The sequence below is a fragment of the Sprattus sprattus genome (genome assembly GCF_963457725.1).
Source record: "Sprattus sprattus genome assembly, chromosome: 4".
Taxonomy (NCBI): Eukaryota; Metazoa; Chordata; class Actinopteri; order Clupeiformes; family Clupeidae; genus Sprattus; species Sprattus sprattus.
Window position 1 is genome coordinate 20,382,108 of NC_137923.1, and position 17,581 is coordinate 20,399,688.

The following is a 17,581-nucleotide window of genomic DNA, read 5'->3' on the forward strand; positions in this document are numbered from 1 at the left end:
AGTGGTGTAGGAATAACCACCTGCAGCTGAACACCTCCAAGACCAAGGAGATGGTGGTAGACTTTAGGAGGTCTCAGCCTCCTCTGCTACCAATCTCCATAGAGGGTGTCAGTGTGGAGGTGGTCAGCACCTACAAGTACTTAGGAGTTCACCTGGACAATAAACTGGACTGGTCAGCTAACATAGATGCCCTATACAGGAAGGGCCAGAGCCGACTCTACTTCTTGAGGAGGCTGAGGTCCTTCAATGTCTGCAACAAACTCCTGCGTATGTTTTACCGGTCTGTTGTTGCCAGCGTCCTTTTCTATGCTGTGGTATGCTGGGGAGGCAGCACAAAGAAGAGGGATGCTGGGCGACTGGACAGGCTGGTGAGAAAGGCAGGAGCTGTTGTTTGCACCGATCTGGACTGCATAACAACAGTGGCGGAGAGTAGGACCCTGAGCAGGCTGCTAACCATCATGGACAATGACCAACACCCACTGTACAGTACTTTTAATGGACAGAGGAGCATCTTCAATGGCAGACTCCTGTCACTGTCATGCTCATCAGACAGGCTGAGGAAGTCCTTTGTCCCCAGGGCCATTCAGCTCTACAACGCCACAGAGAAGGGGAGGGGGAGGGAGATGGACTTCTCTGCATGAGTCTACCTCAGTCTGCCCTCCTCTTCTCATCACACTTTATTCCATCCCACTGCCCATCCTTTTTCCATCCTTTCGTACATTTTTCTAAATTTTTTCTACTTTTTTTTACTGGCTACCAGTGTTGGGCAAGTTACTGAAAATTAGTACTTAGTTACAGTTACTAGTTACTTCTTTTAAAGGTAATTGAATTACTTCCCAGTTACTGTATATCAAAAGTAATTAGTTACTAGGGAAAGTAACTTTTAAGTTACTTTTATATCTGCGTTTAATATAATGAATATGAACAGTACTGAACAGTCAAACCCAATAAACATATATTTTTTTACCTATTTATTTTAAACAACAGGGCAACATGCCTTCAAATCAAGCAGTAGTAAAAAAGTCCCTTTTAACACTTAACTTAATACAAAATAACTGTCTCAGTCATTTAACAGTGTTTTTTTTTACTACATTAGGCCCAATGAAGTTAAAGTGATTGGCTCAACACCATATAAAAAGTAGGGGGATACAAAATAATCAATTAGTGGTTCAGTTCACAAAATACCCTGAAACACCCACACAGTATTCACAATATGCTAAATATATAATTAGAATAATATATTTCTAATAGGCCCTACATCCTAATCGCTGGCAATCCCCACCCTGATTAAGGTAGGAACTGTTTATAAGTTCCCACTGGTCCCGGTGGCGCTTCTTTCGCAGTTGCCCCGACAGTCAAGATTAGTGATGGGAATTTCGATTCACTTAGAAGATTCATAGTCCTTTGAGTGAATCACTAAAAAGATCCGAATCTTTTGAGTCCTTTGAATCTGAATCAGTCGAAATTTTGTCGCTGAATGAGCCCAGCAGCCCACTCCCTAGTGCCTAATGCGCACGCTCACAGCAAACCACTGTAATGCAGTTTTGAGGATATCCAGGGGAAATACACACACACACACACACACACACACACACACACACACACACACACACACACACAGTAAGCCTAGATACATTGAACAAATTGTAACATGATAGGCTTGGCTGGTAAGGCAGCTTATCAGAATTAAATAGCCTATGAAATTTCGTAAATTATGAATAGATACTTATTTTTTATTTTTACTTAATTTAATTGTCATGTTTAAAATAAACATATTTCAAGAAAATTGGTTCAGACGAGTTACAGTCGATTTTGACTGAAAGAAGTCATCAAATGATTTAAGTCAGCTTATCTACCTTACCTTACACGTTAAACACGGCCTGAAAGTAGCATTAATGCTGTTACAAACGTAGAAAATGAATCTGACGACGGGCCTGCTTGCTGTATCAATCAATTGAGGTTGGGTGAAAGACTTACTCAAACGACTGTGAAATGGGTCGGACTCGTAGGCTATCCGGTTGGGTGAAAGACTAACTCAAAGGATTCAGGTGAAATGGGTCGGACTCGTATCCGGCTGGGTGAAAGACTAACTCAAAAGACTCAGGGGAAATGGGTCGGACTCGTATCCTGTTGAGTGAAAGACTTACTCAAATGACTCAGGTGAAATGGGTCGGACTCGTATCCGGTTGAGTGAAAGACTAACTCAAAGGACTCATATTGAATGGGTCGGACATATTTTAATATTAAAAAGGATGCAAACATCGGAGATGTCGCCAACGTGCCTATCAGTCTCAGATAGAAGTCACGTTGGCGACATCTCCGATGTTTGCATCCTTTTTAATTTCACCTGAGTCCTTTGAGTTAGTCTTTCACCCAGCCGGATACGAGTCCGACCCATTTCACCTGAATCCTTTGAGTAGGCTAAGTCTTTCACTCAACCGGATACGAGTCCGACCCATTTCCCCTGAGTCTTTTGAGTTAGTCTTTCACCCAGCCGGATACGAGTCCGACCCATTTCACCCGAATCCTTTGAGTTAGTCTTTCACTCAACCGGATACGAATCCGACCCATGAATTCGCTCAGTCTATGGATCTGGATCTGTGTACAGCTCTGTCTACAGGAAGTTCTTATTCACACGCAGCTGGCAGCTCCGGGTCCGTATATCAATATGCTTAATCTAAGTTACTATGCAGATGAAAAACGGATGTGTTAATGTTGTTATAGACCTACAGTTTGATGACATTCGTGCATTGTTTTAATAATGTCGTCCGTAGCAGCGAGAACCGAAAGATTCGGGTTAATTGAGACCACGGACTCGTGACTCATGGGTGAATGTAAGGATTCGGATCTTTGAATCCGATTGACTCAGATTCAACCACCACTAGTCAAGATGACTGAGGATACGAACACCCTAAACAGTTGGTAATAGATTCCACGCGTTTTCTGGTTAAACAATAAATGTTGGAAACCACGATCGGTGTCCTAGCCTTCTTTCCATATGTATGCGAGATTGTATACAAGTGCAATTCATGTGTGTTAGCGGCCGTGGAGAATGGGAGAAATAATTGCGGTTGTATATCCGTGTGTGCGTGCGTGATTGTATGCAAGTGCAATGTGTGTGTGTGTGTGTGTGTGTGTGTGTGTGTGTTAGCAGTCCTGGAAAATGGGAGAAACAGTTGCGTACAGCCTTGTGTGTGTGTGTGTGTGTGTGTGTGTGTGCATGCGTGCATGATTGTATGCAGGTGCAATGTGTGTGTGTCTGTGTGTGTTTGTGTGTGTATAAGCGGTCGTGGATCTGGGTAGCAGAGTGTCTTTCATGTGCGGTCGCATTGGTCCTGCACTCAGATCAGAAGAAGCTAAAGTAGGTCTATCTTGTCTTCTTGTCTGCAAGTGTTCATTTTCCACAAAAGATAGTAGCCTAACGCGGGTAACGAAGTCATTTAGATTTCAGTAACTGTAACTGCGTTACTCGATTTAAACAAATACTTAGTTACATGCTCGTTACCGCTAAAAGTAGTGGAATTACAGCGTTACTCCCAACACTGGCTACACTAGCCCTTGGACTGTCTTTCCTTTATTATACATACATGTATATACTGTATCACTTTACACTATCCCCACACACACAAGCACGGGACTCTTTGCACTATCCACACATGTACAGGAACGCTTTTGCACTACTTTCCACTACTTGCAGCCCTGTCACATGTAAAGCACAATGTTATATATATATATGTTCTATGTAAACACCCCACCCCCATGTGTAGGCTACATGTTCTCCCTATGTGTATTGTTTTTGTTTTTGTATTTATTGTGATTTTTGTATTTATTGTGATAATGATTCATGTTTGTTTGTAAGTGTAAGCTACTTGATGACCTTAATTTCCCTCGGGATCAATAAAGTATCCATCTATCTATCTAGTTGTGGCTTCTAACGCCCCCTAAGGGTATAATCAAAGAATAAGAATCCTAAAAGACCACAATCCCGGTTGGACTGGAACATTCTATCAGTATACCTAACAGCGGTGGTTAAATGGGCTAGGTAAAACATGCAATCCAGACATTTTAAAGCGCTACCATGCAAAGTCTTATATTCAACTGACGAATCCAGCGAAGTCTCTAAAGGCCATAATAGAAAAAAAATCTGAAGATTGGGACAAAACATTAACCTGTTGAGTTTGATATTTTAGCACGTGAGCTATGACTTTCTTTTAAAATATTTGAAAGAGTATAATACAGTGTTTGGTTATACACGTGGGCTTTCCTTGTTATGATTAGTATGCAAGCGTGCGTGTGCTGTAGTTGTCCACTAGGGGCTCAAGTATTCTTTGTGCACCGCATTCTCATTTAGTATGGAGGAAAAAAACAGTGATGAGAAGCAAGTGTCAACAGGGAAGTGTAGCTATCAAACGTAACCAAGAATTTCACCCGGTTGTACCCTTACGGAGAAGTGAGGTAGTGGTTAAGATTTATTAAGATGTTAAAATTGAATGTTAAGATTTAATGCTATTACAAGATCAATAACTATCTGTAAGGCCTCAGTGAAATACCTAATTTGCCTCACAAAATGCATTAACGCTAACGTTAGGTTTGCTATCGGTAACCAAGTTTGCTATCGGTAGCTCCAATTATGAAAAGAGGGAGAAGAATATCATAGGCAAGACGTCTTGTTAATTAGTTCAGACATCCATGATTGCAGCATCTCAACATTGTGGATCTAACGTTAACGATTCTCTGAACCTTCCAGTCAGTGTTCCACTATTAGCTCTATAGCTGGCTAGCTGAGTAGCGAGCTAGCTAACGTGTATGTTCATTACACGAATCTGCGTCGAGAGGCCTGTTTTGTTTTCAGCAAATCGACTGAAGGCCCTTTACATTAGTTCGTGGAGGTATATAGAGATACATATCAACGACAACGTAGAGGTAAATATCTATTATTTTATTAGATGGCGACTATGATTCAGTCTGGAAACGCCAAGGTTCCTATTAGCTGAGTTAAGAGCGAAGTGGTTAAGGCATCCTCCAATCAAGTCCATTTTCTGGTCGTAATTAAAAGATGACCAGCAAGAGTGCATATCACACAGCGTCAACATTATGGCGTGAGAAACCGACGGTCTTAAAGTTGAATGCAACCCCCATGATAAAGCCTTGATTAAAACTTAACCTAGCCTGCTAGTCAACCTGACTGTAATTAACCTTAGCTAGCTTTCGAGCCTCCAACCCACTTGCAGAGTGTGTTCCACGTGAAGTAGAACAATAGAACGTAGATCTGCTACTATTTGTGGAACCGACAAGTTGCAAGTTATGCATGGCTACAGCTGTTTTAGTGAGAAGAAGTTTAAGTGTAATGAAGGTGTATCATTTTCCGGAGCTCAGTGTTTTGGGAAACAGACAGTTACGAGATAAACGAACTGAGATAGGCGATTTCTGTCATCCCCTTACTGTTTGACTATTATTAGTTAACTTAGTTGGCTAGCTTTCCTATGTGTCACAACTAGTTGAGGCGATCTGTGAACTCTTACTCTTCTGTCAACTGGGAATATGTAATACATCAGATTATGTATTTGCTCTTATGTTTAGTAAAAGTGAGATATTAAGCAAACGGTCTTATCAAGTCAACTTCCATAGATATCCTGCAGTGGCCGGGAATCGAACACGGGTCAGCCGCCTGAAAGCCGTTGCACTTACCATTGTCCGAAAAACAATAGTCAAACGAAGATATAATCAATTATCAAAGTGATTCTATTTTAGGAAGTAGCTAATCATAATTTTATTTTTGGGACTTTTCAGGGCCAGTTGATACTTTGTCTGATGTGTTGAATTTTGTTATGTCCCTTTCTAGTGAGGTTGCTGAGATGAACCCAGTAAATGCCACCAGTCTTTACCTGTCTGCTTGTCGGTCGGTGCTGCAGTGTGATGTGGGGGATCCAGAGACATATGCTGAACTTTACAGAGTCCTTCCTTTTTTTAGGGATTCTCTTTGCTGCCTTGCGTGCGGTAAGTGCACAAGATAAAACCATACTCAGGTTAAATAAAAGTGTTATGCAGAGTGGTTAGTAGTAATTTCCTCAAATACCCAAGACTACAGGTTAGTGAATATTGCTAACACCTCAAAACCTCTGAGGTACTTTGTCTTTGCTTGTAAGTCCTCAGTGATATTTGTCATAGGGGAAACATACAGTTGTTGAAGTAGTAAGTGTGCCTTGTTCAGTTAAGCTTTACTGAAATGATGTTCATGTATTCTGCCCTACAAAGGCAAAGAGCAGTATGTGCATTTTTTCAAAAAAAATTTTTTTGCAGAAATTGAAAGTGCAGGGTCAGCTCTTCAATCTGTGAAAATTTTATGTTGATCAATAAACTGTTTCATGTAAATATTTGCAATTTAAATTTGCAGTGTGTATAGAAAAGTAGAGTAAAACCAAGCCAAGTGCAGTATATGTCTTTACTGCAGTTTGCCTGGGTTCCAGTCATATTTGCTGCAGTCTGCCTTGGTTCAACTTGCCCTTGCTGCGGTCTGCCTTGGTTTTATTATATTTAAATAATCTCTGACATTATGATGCAAAAATATAATTTTGCCTCATTTTTACACTAATGTTTATAAAATACACATTTGTTCCATTGCTTAGGCATCAAGGAACATTTTTACATCAAAAATATTGTGAGTTTTTTTCCATAAAAAGAGTGATTATGGTCATCTTACTGCAATACCTTAATGTATGCGTGTGAAATTTTAAGCAGTAATACAAAGGCAAAACGCAGTATAGCCTATAAAATTACCAGATTTTGCAAAAATGTAAAAAAAACTTAAAGGGTGGTGTTCACCTCACTTTAATCTATCTAATTATACATTTTGTTGTTAAATATAATTTAAAACTTTTACTTGGTGGAAAAAAAAACACAAAAAGCAGTTTTTCTCAGTTTGGGGTTTTTGCACTTACTGCTCTTTGGCTTTGTAGGGCAGAATTGTTCTACTGAAAGATTTCTTTGTTTACTTATGTTTTTCTCTCTTACACTAGGGAACTTGCTTCAGGATCCGATTGCACCCACCAGTTCCACATGCCAGCACTATGTCTGCAAAGCCTGCAAAGGCAAAAAGATGTCAATAAAACCTTCTTGCAGCTGGTGCAAAGACTATGAACAATTTGTTGAGAACAAACAGCTTGGCACCCTGGTGGAGTGCTACAGAAAGCTCTGTGAGTACATCTCTGAGTCGCCCTTGGTGGAGCAGATCGCCAGCACGGCAGGAGGCTCCCCTGAGATCATGTTCATGCTGGAGGACGTTCTGGGAATGAAACTGGAGCAGGAAAGTTCCAGCGTCCTGGACATGCCCAGCCTGATGCTGCCCTTGTCCCCAGCTGCGTCTGAGGGGCTCCCATCCAGCTCTCAGCTGACTGAGAAGGCTGCATCCTCACTGGATGGTGGCGGGGCTCTGAAGGATGAGCCACTCGACCATGTTCCCCAAGCTAAGGCCAAAGCAACAGCTGTTGTAGAGGTTTGTAGTTCAGAGCTGCCTATGACCATAGACTTTGTCACTGTACAGGAACCAACAGTTCCCAGACATCCAAGCTCTGGGAGCTTTAGCAGTTTTAGTGACGCAAAGTGCAACCACGAGCCAGTTTTGTTCAGTGTTGACGAGGCACTGGAGAACCTTGAGTCGGGTTGTATGGGCGAGGACATTCACGATGGGTTGAGGCGGGACCTGCCTATGTCCGTCAGCATGGTCTCAGGACAGAGTGAGCCTCGGGCCTGTTCACAACAAGAGTCCTGGTCTATCACTTCCAGTCACTCCCAGAAACCACTCTTCGGAATCTCCTGCTCAGCTGCAACGCCAAGAACGGCGCGGCTTAACCGCAAGCGCTCCCACTCAGAGAGCGACAGTGAGAAGGTCAAGCCCCTGCCTATCGCCAGCTTCATTGAGGAACCCGCAGTGGCATCTCCAGCCCCTCTTACAGTAACACACGAACCAATGGACACCGTCCAGCCCTTTGCAAAAGTCCCCAGTGATCGAGTGCTCCAAGTCAACAAGGCACTTCTGGACACCAGTAAAAACATACAACAAAATCTCGAGCAGAGTGTCAAGAAGGTCTGCACAAAGACCACTAAAACAAATAGGCCCAAGGACAAAACAAAGGATAGGCCTATCTCTGGTAGTGTTACTCCAGGAAACCCAACCAAAGTTTACAAGAAGGCCAAGGAAAAAAAAGGATGCAAATGTGGCCGGGCCACTCAAAATCCAAGTGTTCTTACGTGCCGTGGCCAACGGTGTCCCTGCTACTCAACTCGCAAAGCCTGCTTGGATTGTATCTGCAGAGGCTGCCAGAACTCGTACATGGCCAATGGAGAGAAGAAGTTAGAAGCGTTTGCTGTGCCAGAGAAGGCCCTCGAGCAGACTCGGTTAACGTTGGGCATCAACTACACAAGCATTGCGGTCAGGAATGTTGGGGCCAATGCAGGTGTGCTCAGTCTTTCAGCTGACTCCCCCATAGCATCTTTTCTTGTTGCCAGCTCTCACGATGGATCACAACATCGAAAGAAAATTTAAAAAGCGGTTTTGTGGACTTGTGCAAACTGTTACCTTGCAGTGATTAACACTCACAAGGCAGCTATGTTGTTGTGCTAGATTGTCTTAAATGAAACAGTTTGCCAAAACACCTGCCTTGAAATTAATGTGTGTGATAAGTATGACTCCGAACACAGCAACAAGTTAGGAAGTTTTAAACACAGTTTGTAGTTTGCAGTCACAAGGAACGTTGACTTAATTACTGCGTGTTATGTTTTGTGAGTAATTATATGTGAATCAGGTTATTAAGGCACAATTAAATGTAAGGAGATGTAACTATTTTGCATATAGGGCAGCTTAAGTTCTGTCTTTTGGCTGACACATAGATGTATATCTTAATGAAGTCCAAAGTAAAATATGTAGTCGTGACTTGCTCCATCATCAAATTACCCAATGTGTTTCTGTTAGACTAATGTCCAAATTCAAGTACTCTTTCACTATAAAGCTGTTGTCTGTGTTCAGAGGAGATGTCAGTTTTAGAGATGCAAAACCTCTCAAATGACTCTTCCCATACGTAAGTTGTGCAGATCATCCTGTAATGAGTCCCTTGCTGACATTTTAGTTTACTTATGTAATGTGCACCATTCTGACCATTTCTTTTTTTCTTGAGAGAGAGAGAGAGAGCTCAGCACTTCACATGACAGCACTTAGTTTGACTGGTTATTCTCTTAGTTTTATCATAGGCATCAGTGATGGCATACACACTGACTTAACATATCACTCTTATCTTGTATTTAATCATCAGGGTGGTACCTGAGAGATTTTTTTGTGGACATTAAAAGTTGTTTGAATTAACTTTATCATAACTCAAATGTAACCTCCCCTTGTGGGTTATTTATTGCTCCAAGACGACTCGGTGTGAGAGAACCTTATGAATCAACTTGAAGCTTTTCCTCCAAGAGGAATAGTGATATTTCTCGTCCTCACACAATCTTGTTTGAAGCAACTGTTGTCATGGGGTGAGAGCTGCAGTGTGCCAACTCTCTTGTTTTGTCTTACACATGGTACGACCATCTCTCGTTAAACACAGACTGAATCAGCTCTGATCATTCAAACGGACTCCATTTATTAAACAATTCATTTGTATCAAGGGTCTTCAGGAAGCTAGGGATCAGTGCTTAAACTGTAGCATGAAATATAAGGTGATGTTTAAAAACATGTTCAGGTAGTGTTGAATAAGCCATAAAAGGTTTCAGGCAATGCCATTTGTGTCTAAATGTTTTGGTTTACTGTGTTGCCACTGAAAGTCCATTTATTTTTGATAAACCATGAGAAGGCTTCAGTGATTCCACCCCCCTGTCACAACCCCACACCCAGCACCTTGCACCATACATACCTCAGCATGTTGTTTTTTTCTTATTTACATTGATGTATTTCTACTGTGATTTGCTGTTAACCTGACCAAACACAGTTAAAATCACTAAGAGAAACAGTACTCTTTCTGTTTACTGTCACAGTGTGCTGTTTCAAGATGTCTCTTTGCAGTGTATGCAATGCGTCATTTATTGTGATCAAATCAATTTTAAATACTTGATAACACTATTACTAGGCCTCTTACCAAATATTGAAACTAAGTCTGTATCATGAAACACACAGTAGTACAAACATAGGCTGTTTGACTTGCTGTTGAATGTACCACTCCATTTGTTGATTTTTGTTTGTTTGTTTTGAGCCTTGGTTGTTTACATGAAATGTGTTTGGTTTCTAGAGTTTTTCTTGTGTTTCCAGTTTATGCGGGTTAATTCACTGCCACATTTGGAAAATTGTAATACAACAATAAACAAATAATAGTTTTCTACTTGCTTTTCAGCCACTCAATATCCGATTTCCTCACTGTCACTGTATTGAGATATATGGCATAGACGATTATATCCACTGTTATGTACAAGGTAATCACTTGCTCGAAACATTTTCTTTTCTTCCGTTGCCCATGGAGCATTTGCCCTTCATCCAGCACAGATCACTTCCTGAATGAGGCCTATTGTGAATTGATAAGTATTGATAATTAAAATATCAAGTGAGTGTGGGCGATGTTTCCGTGGAGATCACTCGGTAACACTTGTACACCTTATGTAAGGATAACAGGACAAATTCCATCACCCTGCGTCTCTTATTTGGTTTTTTGATTTGTATCTTTTTGTCTGTTCATAAGTTACTCTCATTGCAGAACCATAAGAGGAAACCTCCCATGCACAAACCTTTTAAGGCAAATGCTCAGCAGTTATACTTTGTCTAAACCCACAAGCCAATCGCTCGTTCCATCAGTACTGGCTCTGATCAAGTAACCAGAAAGGCCCCAAAGAAACTCGACCTTTCGTCCATGTCTAAGGTGCTGATATTGCTGACTGTCACAAACACCCGGTCACCAGCACCAAGCGGGATGACACCCGCCTGATAGATGGAGTAGAGGCCGTAGTCTTGATCCCTGGACCAACAAGTGGTCCTTGCGTTCCTCATTAAAAGGATGGGCACAGGATAAGAGCTCATCTTCTGGTAGATGTACTGGATCACCTGTCCGTTCCCAGACTCTTCCTCTCTTGCCTCTGATTCCTGCTGAGAGAGCCTGAAGTAGGTCTGGGAGTAGATGTAGTAGAGACCAGCTTGGGGGAAGATCAGCTCCCCGTTGCTCATATCCACATTGTTCTGGAAAGCAAGGCCTCTCCGTGACTCCCAGGCCTCAATCTTTTGGCCCAGGACTTTTGAGTTGATGGGTGGACCTGGGAAAGCAAAAGCCAACAGGATTTCACAAACAGGTTCTTCACAATGACAGGAAACTGGCTACCCTGATGAGAAAGACATAACTTCTGCACATCTGCATTTTTAGTTAACTTCTGGAATGCATTCATATATCATGCCATGCCTATTTCAATTACACACATTTTCGTATTCTCACTCACGTTCCAATTGTCTCTCCTCTTTTGTCAAGAACTTGGCTGTAAGGTGGGCTGCAATTTGAGGGCGATGACCATAGTCGTGATTCTCGTCTGTCGTAGGTGAATTCCATTCAAACTGACCTTCGACAAAAGATGAGTTATTACCCAAAGGTTTTTAATTCGGCTGACCTGTATTAATTTGAATATTGTAAAAAGTATTCTACCTCTCACAGCAGAGACGAATTCCTTCTTAAACATAGTCTGTTAATTAAATAAACATATTCATCTTCCGTTCTCAAAGGGGAAATTCAATATTAAATGCATCTATTTATATTCAGGGTCACATACCTTTTCCATTCGATACTGTAGTTGTTGCATTATTTGCCAGCAGGGGTCATGCTTTCTTTCTTCTGTGTTCATATTTGTTCCCATCAGACACGAAACGCTGCTCCTCGAAAAAGCTTGTTTTACCTGATATATTAAAATAATGCAAGGCGTGAGAGTCGCGTGACAGCGCTTGGTTTAACTTCTCTGTTTAAGTCCTTGTCCACGAAAAATAAAAAAGCTTTATACCGTTGCGTTTGAAGTAGCGTGCTCTTAAAACGGTATTGAATTATACATATTGCTGATGACAATTTAAGGATTTAATTAAAACCTCTCTTTTTTAGTTTATTTGTTATTCGTAGTTTTCTTACCGTGCTGAGAGCATGGTTGAAGTACAGAAAGCTGACAGCCACAGCAACTGTCTGAAGAAGCACTGCAACAAGGACAATAAGTCCAAGATACAAGGAGTGAGAGCTTTCCATTGTTGTTAGAAGCCAACACTTCAAATGGGAGCTACAGCAGTGGGTATGCGCCTTAAACTCCTTGGAGCTGCAACAATAGGCGTGGTTGGCCTTGACAGTGAAAGTTGGCAGATTCGCTGTTGCTGTTTGCTGCCTCCCTCAGTGAAAAGTTTGAAAACCCATCTTGAGAGAATTCTCCCCATACATATTCGTACATAAACATATCATATACACCTCCTAATTTTATTGACGAGCTATCACTGTAAGTGAGACAAAAATGACACCAGACAAGTTCAAACTAACTGTCACCCATACGAAAGTTTCACTTCAAATGTAACTTGAATTAAGCTGTTATAGATCATAAGCTTTTTGTGCACTCTCAGGTAGGAAGGGGAGTGAAATATCTTAGAACCTGTTGGCAGAGGTTATCGTGTTTCAACACCTGCAGCACTTTGAGTGATGTACTGTGTTTTACAAACCCTGAATTCCCATGCATTCTCATGGATTAGCGTCTTGAGAGACATCCTGTAGCCAACAGCTATTACTGAAGGCACATAAACACATTGCCGCACCAAGGGGCGTTTTTGCAGTGCTGAAAATCATGTGTGATTTGTATGCGATTGAGAAATAGTGATTGACGTAAATCATGCTTTTGGACACATTCCTTCCTACAGTTTAAACATTATTTTCTCAGTGATAGGGCTAAAATGTTCGTTATAGGAAAGTTCATGTAATGAAAAATGATTCAATATGTACTGTAAGTGCAGGACTTTAATGTCTCAGGAGTTGTTCAGATGAAACAACACAATGATGAACCATCTTGCGGAATATTGCTAAAATATAATTCATCATACTTTCCCACGGAGGTCCCATGATCTGTGAGCTTCATCACCTCGGGCTACTGAGAAGCTATTTTCACTCAGAGGCATGTTAGGTCCTTACGAAGAAAGAGGTCAGAGTTGACTGATCCTTGGATAAGGTTAAATGTGTTACGTGGGCGGAGGATCAAGCGCTAGTTATTTTAAAGAATAGTTTTCTATCAGCAATCAGATATTTTAATGACATTTTTTAATGGATATTTTACATGTTTGGCAGTTGTTAAGATCATAAACTGCCCTTTAATAATGATTTATTTGGACCATTTGCCCTTATTAGTTGATACATGACAACTATACAGTTGCATCTCTGAACTGGTTTTATATCTTGAAACTCTACAATATAGTTCAGATAAGTAGTACACACTACTATATTTGTGCCACAAAGTAAAATCAATATATGCAAAGATAAAACAAAAAAAGAATTACTGTTATTGTGCCCATTATCTTATCTTAATGTAGTACTTAATAGACAAAATGTACAAAATGACTGCCATATGGCCTGACATTTGTTAGATTCCAAGGTATGACCAGCTGATATTGTAGGATAGCAACTGACAAGCAAAATACTGAAACTGTAGTGAGGTGGATTTCAGAACAATCTGCACACAAACTCGATGAACAATCCCATCTTGTGTAATAAATACCAATCTGTAACAGCAGCAACACTACATACATACAAAAACAAACCACACTGTTTTTAGTGGTTCTCCTATATACAAATTAAATGATTTGATCAATATTTCTCTCTGCATGTATGGGGTTGACTTGTGAGTGAGCTAGAATAGAATGTCAGTTCTCCATTTGCTATCTGGACTCAGGGACATGAGGCTTGCTATGTGGACTTTTCATCAGTGTGCACTTCTGAATTCGCCTGTCATCAGAAAGTAATTCATCATGGCATCACTGCCCAAGCTTGAAGATTGGAGACAGAGGAGGTTATATCGGGCATGCCAGTGTTTGTAGAAACCACGCTGAAATGCACAGAAGAGCAGTGTTTGCCTTTTTAAATTATATTTGTATACTTTGTTATTATTCAGGCTTGTATATTAACCCCTCTGTTGGTGACAAACTGATCTTAAGACTGGCACGGAGCTAAATTAGATTTTGAATGGGTCATGAGCTATATCAAATCTAATTGTCAGTCAGTGTTGCAGTTATTTACTGAAATGTAAATAGAATATTAGTGGATAATGAGAGGAATACTTTTGGAAGTGAAATGTCAAACTTGGTATCTGTGTGACTGTTTCTGGTGATCTGGTGATCTAGATGTAACTGAAATAGTAACAGCCATTTTATCTTTTGCTTTTGCAATGCATCTTTGTCTTCAGTAAAATATGACCTAAAAAGTACTTTAAAAAAATATGAACACTAAAAGCTGAAAGTAAGGAGCAGTCCGCAAAGTTGCTCTTTGTGGGTTTAGTAAGGGTATTGAAAAAAATGATGACAAATGAAAGTAAAGTGTCATGATGTACCTCTAACACAAAGACTACAAATGGACATTGAGCCAAGAGATGTAGTTTCGCACAGCTCTCTCTCCCACCGAGAAGTTTATGGGCCCGAAGGCAAAATTAAAGATGCCGTGGAAGCCATCGGTGTAGTGATCGCTGGTGACGGTCACCCCGGCCTGCTCCAGGCGACGGGCATACATCAGACCGTCATCCCGCAGGACATCGTGCTCGCAGGTCAGGATGTAGGCCTGTGGCGTCCTGTTTAGAACCTCTTCTTCTGCCAGCAGGGGCGCTGCGCGCACATCTAGCAGTGCCGGAACCTTCTTTAGAATCTTAGGTGACCCCTTGAGCTGCACAACGGGCTTGTAGTTTTTCTGGAAGTCTGGGCTGAGGAGGGCGGTCCAGTCATACTTGGCTCGATGTTTGGACAGCACCTTCTGGTTTTTGGCAGTGTGGTTATTTATAAGCATAGGATGGATTAAGGTCTGGTCCGCATCTAGATACTCCAGCCAGAATGAGACCATAGATGAACGGTAAAGAATGGGCACGTTGTGATTCTGCTGGTATGAAGGGGTGTTGAAGTCCAGGGCTTGGAGCACAGGATATATCAAGGCCTGCACTTTGAACTTGACTGAAATGCTGTCATCCACGCTGATCTGAAACAAGAGAAATATAATCCCCAGACGGTATATCACACTGGGTTACACTAGGTTGGTATATTACACTAGGTAACATTAGGTTGGTATATGACACTGGGTAACATTAGGTTGATATATACACTGTGTTACACTAGGCTGGTATATTACACTGTGGTACATTAGGCTGGTATATAACACTGTGTTAAACTAGGCTGGTATATTACACTGGGTTACACTAGGTTGGTATATTACACTAGGTTACACTGGGTTACACTAGGCTGATATATTACACTGGGTTACACTAGGTTGATATTTTACACTGGGCTACACTAGGTTGCAATGAAAAGCAAATAGTTTAGTTTTAGGATTTAATTTATTATTATTATATTATTTATTAAAACATAACCATATGTTGCTTTGAAATTTCAGATCATGTCAGACACAAATGCCTCAGCTCGTGTACCTGTTGAGCCACAGCTGCTGCCAAGTTTCCTCCAGCACTGTCTCCTGATACCCCGACATGTCCAGGATCCACTGAGTAGAGAGCCAGCACTTCAGGCTTCAGGAAGTGCTTGGTGGCCTCAAGGCAGTCGTCGTACTGCGTTGGGAAGTGGACCTCGGGGGCCAGGCGGTATCTGTGAAGCACAGAATTTTTCAACTAATTCCGAGTGAATGCTTGTGTGAATTTATCAAAATAGCGATTTGTGCTCCATGTGTGTTTCTCATTAGTTTCTGCTCTGAGGAAATATGCTTACTCCACGGATACAATGACTGCTTTCAGCTCGTCTGCCATCTTCCTGCAGAGGATGTCATAGGACAGCTCCTCTGAAGGCCAAGAGAAACAGAGACACATTTAAGCGCATGCAGTCCCTGGAAAATACTGCAGAAATTAATTATAAATTGAGAAAAGGAATAGACTGCAATGATAGCATAAGAAAATGCATTATGTGTGCATAGTGTCATTCTCTCTCTCCCTGTCCTCACACTCACTCAATGTCTCTCTTTTTATCCATACTCATATGTATGTACCTCATATATGTATGATTGCAGCCAGCTAGTAGAGACGTTTGGGCACATACTTGTACTTCCTATAGCCCAGCCACCGCCATGGAGAAAGACCAGTCCTCTCCTCAGCCTGTCCTTGTCCTCTTTACTGGTCTCATACACTCGGACCTGCACACCAGCAAAGGTGGTCTCCTGGACCTCAGGACCTCCAATGGGCAGAGGTGCAAGTCCTTGCATGCTCTCTTGTATGTACCGTATAGTTTTAACATGATGGCAGACACCTAAGGACTCGAAAAGGTCTCCCTATAAAGCAGTAATTTGTTAAATTGTTAAGGTTGTCCATTGACAGAATCATTCTGCAACACATCTGCAGTTGAAAAGCCTGTTACATGAAACTTGACTGATTTTATGAAATCAAGGTAAAGGTCAACCCAACATAGACTGGCAGTGGTTTGCGTAATCCCAGGGTACAAGAGCCAAGTTGGTCAGTGTTTAGCACACAAAATATATTTAGAGCAAAAATAGATCAAAATATATTTAGAGCAAAATGTTTGACCTTAACTGAAAGTATATTGAAGAAATATACTATGAAAACATAAATACAAAACACAAAAGGTAATTGGGCCTCTGGCATAGCACAGCTTTTCACTGTAATGTAAGCAAAAGTTAAAAAAAGGCAGTGGTCTGCTAAAATTTAGATTTTCAAACTTTCCTGCCCAACCGCTGCATAATAACCAAGCATATTTTTTTTCTCCATACAATTACGCTTACTGACATTATGATGAAACATTGGTCTTACTTACCACAGAGAACATAGAGCGAATGGCTGCATCCAGAATCATGAGTTTCCATGGTTCTGAAACGGTTTCAGGCAGTGGGGTATAGATGTAATATGCAACAGCGACCGATAGTAACAACGTAACACAACAGAACAGCTTCATCACGACTCTTTTACCTCAAGCTGTCCCTGTCACCTCATCTGACTGACTTTGGGGAGGATTGACAAAGACCGTTTGTCGATGTGATTTCCAAGAATGGTTCTGTCAGAAAGGATCACTGGATATGTAGGTCACTTGAGGTAACGCCCCTAGTCAGGCTGAACTTTGCACCACCATATCACTCCCCTGGGTGTTGGAAATGTTACATCCACATCAGGGTTAGATTAAAAGAGCTACGCCCCAGTGAGAATAAAAGTCAAACAGGAGAACAAAACTCCTACATTGAAATAAATTAATACAAAGACACTGTATGCAACGTTTTATCAACCTCACTTCATAGACAAAGGGATCCAAATCCAATATGACATGGTCACTTTTTTTGTTCAACACAGAGATTCAGGATACGGAGTTCAGGAAGAGTTTGCAGAGTTCAGTTCTGCAAGTTCTATGTGGTTT

The 17,581-nt window shown here is 41.2% G+C and overlaps 3 protein-coding genes across 3 annotated transcripts; 1 reads left to right on the forward strand and 2 right to left on the reverse strand.

Moving 5' to 3' along the window:
* Positions 1 to 5,855: 5,855 nt before the first annotated feature.
* msl2a (MSL complex subunit 2a) lies at positions 5,856 to 8,824 on the forward strand (the record flags this gene model as incomplete). Its single annotated transcript, XM_080837855.1, has 2 exons — positions 5,856 to 5,997; positions 7,017 to 8,824. 2 exons carry the CDS (start codon positions 5,856 to 5,858, stop codon positions 8,540 to 8,542), a joined length of 1,668 nt encoding a protein of 555 aa, XP_080693981.1. The 3' UTR covers positions 8,543 to 8,824.
* A 1,411-nt stretch (positions 8,825 to 10,235) lies between these two features.
* LOC308364660 (tumor necrosis factor ligand superfamily member 10-like) lies at positions 10,236 to 12,258 on the reverse strand. Its single transcript, XM_080837862.1, has 5 exons — positions 12,129 to 12,258; positions 11,782 to 11,904; positions 11,658 to 11,694; positions 11,458 to 11,574; positions 10,236 to 11,277 (listed from the first exon to the last, which is right to left on the reverse strand). Exons 1-5 carry the CDS (start codon positions 12,237 to 12,239, stop codon positions 10,838 to 10,840), a joined length of 828 nt encoding a protein of 275 aa, XP_080693988.1. The 5' UTR covers positions 12,240 to 12,258; the 3' UTR covers positions 10,236 to 10,837.
* A 788-nt stretch (positions 12,259 to 13,046) lies between these two features.
* Positions 13,047 to 17,200, reverse strand: nceh1a (neutral cholesterol ester hydrolase 1a). The gene is made up of 5 exons (XM_080837857.1): positions 16,991 to 17,200; positions 16,262 to 16,490; positions 15,938 to 16,007; positions 15,646 to 15,817; positions 13,047 to 15,200 (listed from the first exon to the last, which is right to left on the reverse strand). The coding sequence occupies exons 1-5, from the start codon at positions 17,126 to 17,128 to the stop codon at positions 14,583 to 14,585; spliced, it is 1,227 nt and encodes a 408-aa protein (XP_080693983.1). The 5' UTR covers positions 17,129 to 17,200; the 3' UTR covers positions 13,047 to 14,582.
* Positions 17,201 to 17,581: the final 381 nt, after the last annotated feature.

Coding starts and splice junctions, on each gene's coding strand:
- LOC308364660 (XM_080837862.1), bottom strand. CDS start 12,239: ATGGAAAGCTCTCACTCCTTGTATCTTGGACTTATTGTCCTTGTTGCA. Junction 11,575..11,657: donor ATTCGTCTCTGCTGTGAGAG/GTAGAATACTTT, acceptor CTTTTGTCGAAG/GTCAGTTTGAATGGAATTCA. Junction 11,278..11,457: donor AGAGGAGAGACAATTGGAAC/GTGAGTGAGAAT, acceptor TTGCTTTCCCAG/GTCCACCCATCAACTCAAAA.
- nceh1a (XM_080837857.1), bottom strand. CDS start 17,128: ATGAAGCTGTTCTGTTGTGTTACGTTGTTACTATCGGTCGCTGTTGCA. Junction 16,491..16,990: donor TTCGCTCTATGTTCTCTGTG/GTAAGTAAGACC, acceptor ACTGCTTTATAG/GGAGACCTTTTCGAGTCCTT. Junction 15,818..15,937: donor GCAGTCATTGTATCCGTGGA/GTAAGCATATTT, acceptor TGTGCTTCACAG/ATACCGCCTGGCCCCCGAGG.